Source organism: Uloborus diversus, chromosome 6 (genome assembly GCF_026930045.1).
Source record: "Uloborus diversus isolate 005 chromosome 6, Udiv.v.3.1, whole genome shotgun sequence".
Classification (NCBI taxonomy): Eukaryota; Metazoa; Arthropoda; class Arachnida; order Araneae; family Uloboridae; genus Uloborus; species Uloborus diversus.
The window spans coordinates 103,781,613-103,787,935 of NC_072736.1; the positions used below are offsets into that span (position 1 = coordinate 103,781,613).

At 35.0% G+C, this 6,323-nt stretch overlaps 1 protein-coding gene across 1 annotated transcript; it reads right to left on the reverse strand.

Moving 5' to 3' along the window:
* Positions 1–4,895: 4,895 nt before the first annotated feature.
* On the reverse strand, positions 4,896–5,921 carry LOC129224902 (histone-lysine N-methyltransferase SETMAR-like). The gene has a single exon (XM_054859448.1). It carries the CDS (start codon positions 5,919–5,921, stop codon positions 4,896–4,898), a length of 1,026 nt encoding a protein of 341 aa, XP_054715423.1.
* Between the last annotated feature and the right edge of the window lie 402 nt (positions 5,922–6,323).

Consider the following 6,323-nt stretch of genomic DNA (forward strand, 5'->3'; position numbering starts at 1 on the left):
GGAAGTTCAAGCAATGGAAAGTTCCCACGGCCTTCTTAAGAGTTTGGGACCAATGAAAAGTTCAAGATCAAGGCTTATTCAAGTTTGTGACTTAGAGTTATTTGGGGGCACGGCAGTGCCCCCGCCAAGTCGAGCGCGAAGCAAACGCTGCCGTACCATTCTTTACTGGAACCATTTCGCCGCATTTTCAGGACCCTATTTGAAAACCTTCTGATGAGACTAGAACGCAGAAATTTTCTTCATCCAGTAAGCTATAATCACATACTTAAAATCCGAAATTTCAAGTCTGTAGGTCATTTAGTTCCGAAGTTAAGCGAAAGCAAAGTTTCGCATTTATGACACTCACTCACTCACTCATGATCATCAAAATAGAACTAGTACTTCCCATAAACTCAGAGAGGTGAAATTTGGTACAGAGTTAGGGTTTGATGGCCACATAAAGGGAAAACTATAAAAACTAGGCTAATTGAAAATCTGGAGTGACCCTGATTAGAAAACACAAGAGCCCAACCAAACTATTAGAGATCGACATACAAGCTTTACAAAAAATATTCAACTTGGCGGGCCGCTTCATTTGATGTCAAAAATCGAAAGCTGAAGTATCTAATGAAGAACCCTCAGGTGTATTAGAGATATGGTAATGCCCCCTTCTCCTATTGGTACATAAAAAAATCGACTGTCATTGCAAAAGTCCAGCGTAGTGGGACACCATCTTCTAATTTAATCTAGCCTAACTTTAGTCTACTCAAACATTACACAAATTAAATGTTTCTACAAAAAGAAGTGAAATCCCACCAAAAACATTCTGTAAAATACTAGCCAAGTCTCGATGGTGCTGCTTGTTTATCTCTAAAAAGTAGTGAAATCTAGACAAAGTCATGACAAGTCTAAGGTTCCTTACTGCGATTTCTTTATTATTATAGTTAATGTTGTGTGACTTGGCCGTTAAAGGGTACACAAGGGTACAAAACCAGGTGCTCCATGACACCATTGCACCAATCTTTCGCCAGAACCACTACCCATTGACGATGGAAAATTGCCACTTAGAAAAGGTGTAAGCAAAATTGACCTGTACCCACTAAGGTATACAGAATGTCTAACGGCCAAGTCACACAACATTAACTATAATAATAAAGAAATCGCAGTAAGGAACCTTAGACTTGTCATGACTTTGTCTAGATTTCACTACTTTTTAGAGATAAACAAGCAGCTCCATCGATACTTGGCTAGTTTTTTACAGAATGTTTTTGGTGGGATTAAGAATTTACTGTATTTAACTTCATTTTTTATGTAAGTCAACTTGAAAAATCAAAAAACAATTTCCTTAAATTAAAAAAAACTATATAGTGAGTGGAAAGAAAAGCATATGTGTGAAACACTTTTTTTATTTTTCAAAAAATATATACAATTTTTCAACAACAAAAAAAAGTCTCCATGACGGATTAGTTCTTCTCTTTGTGTCATGCAATTTTTTGAGATTTTTTAAAAATGTATTTTTTTATTTTATGATATATTTAAAAAAAATGTCTTTAATTGTTTACATGTGCCCCTATAGAGAGGCGCATGAGAGCTGCCCTGGGACACATATGAGCAAGATTTAAAAGTGCAGCACAGGCATCATAGTAAAATGAAAGACTTTTTGGTACTTTCTACATCAGATTTTTATACAGAAAATGATAATTCGGCGACTTACCGGATAATCCTGACATAAACAGTAGCACTCTGACGCGCATTGGATTATATACTGTGAAGGATAAAATAAAATCAAAAATCTATTTTAAATTTGACACAATATTATCAATTACATCAAAGAAAACAATGTTAAATATTCATTAATGCACATTTAAGTCCTGAAAGTTATACAAAACTAAAGTAGGGGAATGCGGGGCAAAGTAAAATAGTGGGGCAAAGTGAAATAGTGAAATGCTTCCTCCGCTTTTAGCTCCACCTACCTAATAATATTTTAACTATGTAATAACACATTTTGTTTATTCGAGTCAAGAAAAAAATTACCTCTGAAAATCAAAGCATATATAAGCAATTTTCAAAAATTGATGCTCAAATTGTAATATTTTGTTTTAAGTCGAAAATTATTTTGATATTATCAAATGACAAAGTTCTTTGTTATTCACGGTTTAAATATTGATTGGGACCTCCTAATATTTGATGCAGTATTTATTTAGTTAATATTTAGCTTATTTGTACTTTTAATAATTTTCAGAATTAGTCAAGGAAATGCGTGGGAAAGTGAATGAGGCGAAGTGAAATAGCTCATTTCGTTTACTCATTCAATCATTTATTAAACCACTAACGTATTCATTTACTAACTAATTTATTTACATTCCTTCATTTAGTAATTCACTTATTAGTTCATTATTTACTTATTTAATTCATTCCCTATCTTATTCACTCATTTATTTTTCCTCGCGTATTAATTGATTACTCAATTAGTTTATTGCTTCATTATCTTTTCATTTATTCACTTAAACTTTTATTTCCTCATTCTTTATTTTTGCAATCAAATAAAAAAGATTTTATTCGAAAAAAAATTTAATTTTTTGCTTTGCCCCATGGAAAAAAAGTGAAGAATTTCCACTTCATTTTTAAGGCACAAATTTAGTGTCAAAAATTTAAAAAAAAAATGTTTTAATGTAAGATTTATTATAAAACACATTATTTCTTTATGTACTGTAACTTTCGAAATAAATTTCCAGTTTGTTCACTTTGAAAAAGTTAAGCCATCTTAACAATTTCAATTTGCCCCACATTTCCCTACTAACAAAAGGAATCATGTTCTTTAAACAAATTTGTTGTTAAAAAAATAATCGATACAAAAGTTACATAACAGCAACAATGGATGGAAGATCGTTAAAATTAAAAAAAAAGTCCATTTGAGCACAAATATTATTAAGCAAAAACCCTCAGAATGAACACACATTTAAAGAATGATGAACTTTCCTTTTATGAACTGCTAAACTAATCCTTTGAAACAAGTAAAGGGTGGTTCAAAATTAAAAAAAAAAATGCGCAGTTTCAAGTTTCAAGGAGAGAAAGCTTTAGCAGATGTAGAGGCTGCCGAAAAATTTAAACTGGAATGGGATCGTTTCCAAAATTTTACAATTATTTCTTTCTGAAAGAGTATGCTTTAAAACATAGGATCTGACCATTTTTAAATAATTTGCTTAAGTTTAATATTTTTAAAAAATTACTTAAATCGGGGCGCTTTTATTGTTAATGCTTCTGTCGTGTGACATCACAAATGATGAAATGCCATTCTGTATTGACATTTTCACAAAACAAAATATTTAATTCGCATCTTTACTCACGTGTATTGGCAACGATATGGTTGATAGCAAGCGTAGAGCGCAATTTTAATTCGCTTCTTGATTATCATAACGTGGAAACGCGATAGAAAGATGCGCCAAAGAGCATCATTTGTGACGTCATCAAGACCACGCCTTGTTTGAAAAGTCGGACATTTTAAAAAATTAAGTAAAAAATAACTGTTAGGAAAATGAAAATATTTTCTGAGTCCATGTTATTTTTTATTTTTTTTGCTTATTCTATCAATTTCAGTGACTGAAAGTAATGCTTTTGACTGAAGGAAACCACCCCATTACCACAGATTATTAAAGGGTGAATTCAGCAGATTAGATTTTCAGTGCCGATGAGACAGCTTTATACTGGAAGAAACGAACTTCTCGAACTTTCATTTCCAAAATGTAGCAACAAAGCACCGAGTTATAAACTTTGCAAAAATCGCATTACGCTTCTCATATGTAGTAATCAGTCGGAAAATTATGTAGTGAACTCAATGGTAATCAATCGTGCCTTGAATCCTAGAGCAATGAAAAACCATTGAGAAGAGATAAAATGGAGGAAGTGAAGACTTTCATTCGTGAAGCCAAGATCCCAAGTCACGTGATCGATTTTAAAGCAAAGCATTGGAAGAAGTAAATTTTCTTTCCCTCGTTTTACGCATAACATGCCAAGCATTTGTCGTTGTTGAGTCACGTGACTTGAAGTCTTTGTATCAGCTTTTGCTAAGTCAATGATTGAACTTGCTCTCTCTATCTACTAATTCCTGCTCTAAGTGAAAAACCCAGATAAGTTCACTCTACCAATTTTCTGGCGTATAAAAAACATAGGATTACTACGAAACGTAACGAAAACGTAAGATTACTTTTTCGTTTGTACGTTTTTTATACGAAGCCGAAATTTCAGCTTTAATAAAATTTGAACTTTAAGACTTAGTTTCGATGTAACACGGTATGCATTGCCTTGATTTGCATTATTTCAAAGTCTCGTATAACAGGGTTTAGATGTAACACGAAACACAATTTTGATACACGATGCGTATTGACCTTATTTGTATTTTGTAGGGGAAAGTGGAGCACATGTGACTGAACATGGTATATTTTACTAAGATAACTTCAAAAATCTTTAAATTTTCTGAAGTAATAGCAGTAACAGTCCTACCTATCAGTCAAAACTTTTAGAGTAATGAGCCATTTTATGTTTCTGTAGTGGCAACTTCTTTGTTTTAGCAGGTGTTGTCTGTAATTTTATCACTGACTTTTAATTTTAAGCTAACTATTAAGCTGAACTTAATTATTGCAAACCACTATATGGACAAAAGTAAAATTTTTTTACGTGTTTCAATTTTTTCACTAAATTAGGAAATTTTTATTTTTGCAAGTTAGTTCTTATGTAGATGATGGGGCACTTTTGAATACAACATCTAGGTGCATATGTGAACAGTTCCCATATCCCTTTCGTAATATTAATATTTGTGTAGAGTATTATATATATACGAGGGCGAGTCAAATGAAAGTGAGCCAATGCGAATATATGACAAAAGGAGTACTTTATTTAAAAGTAATCACCATGGGCATTTAAACATTTGTCCCATTGACTAACGAGTCGCGTGATTCATTCTCATAAAACTCCTTGGGTTGCTGCTTCAAAAATTCTGAAACTGACTCCTTCACGGCATCGTCCGACACGAATCTGGTTCCCTTTAGGTGTTTTTTCAATTGCCCGAAAATGTGAAAGTCGCAAGGCGACAGGTCGGGGCTGTAGGGCGGATGATGCAGCGTTTCCCACTTGAACTTCGCCAGTTTTGTCCTAACCACATCAGCGACGTGGGGACGGGCATTGTCATGCAGCAAGATGACCCCATTCGTCAATCTTCCGGGTCGTTTGTTCTTGATAGAGACACGCAGGCGATCCAGCGTTTCGCAATATCGGGCACTATTGATAGTCTCTCTAGGTTTAGCAAATTCGATCAGTAATGGCCCCTGACGATCGAAAAAAAAAGTCAACAGCACCTTACCTGCGGAGATGACGGCCTTTGCTTTCTTTGGGGGTGGCGAATTCAAATGTTTCCACTGTAAGCTCTGCCGGCGTGTTTCAGGCTCGTAGTGGTGGCACCATGATTCGTCCCCTGTCACAATTGCAGTCAAGAAGTCGTTACCCTCATTGTGATACCGGATCAGATGAGTCAAGGCAGCGCCGAACCTCTCTGTCTTCTGGCGGTCGTTCAAAATCTTGGGCATCCATTCAGCACACAAGAGCCGATAACCGAGATGGTCATGAATTATGGTGTGAACCGAACCGTGACTGATGTTCACATGCTCTGCCAGTTCATCGATGCTTATCCTCCGTTCTTGTCTAATCAGCTCATCAACCTGTGCAATTGTGTTGGGGGTGATTGCACGGTGGCTTTGGCCCGGTCTTGGATCGTCTTTGCAACTTTCACGTCCTTCTTTGAACCGTTTGCACCAACGCTTCACAGTGGCCAATGAAATGCAATGTTCACCGTACACGGCAGCCATACGGCGACTAATTTCGTGTTGGGAAACACCTTCAGCAGTCAAAAACCTGACCACACCACGCTGTTCATCTCTTGGAGCGTCCATTATGTCACGAACCGATTTCAACCCGGATTATAGGAACATTAAAGAACTATTATCCTCACACTTACGTATCACTTTTGTAAATGAGGGTTGCCTGTGTGCTGCGCGCATGCGTCGCGGTTGATGGACTGAGCCATTATTGCGCAGGGTAGGTTGGCTCACTTTCATTTGACTCGCCCTCGTATATATATATATATATATATATATATATATATATATATATATATATATATATATAGCTATGTAGCTACAATCAGTTTGTAAATTTGTTTTTAATTATTATTATTATTATTATTTAGGAATATGCTGATACAATACATAACTTCAATACAATTACAATTTAAAGAATAAATAATCAAGGTATTCACTCAATAAAGAACATTAAAAATACTCACAGGAATTGAT

Coding starts and splice junctions, on each gene's coding strand:
- LOC129224902 (XM_054859448.1), bottom strand. CDS start 5,921: ATGGACGCTCCAAGAGATGAACAGCGTGGTGTGGTCAGGTTTTTGACT.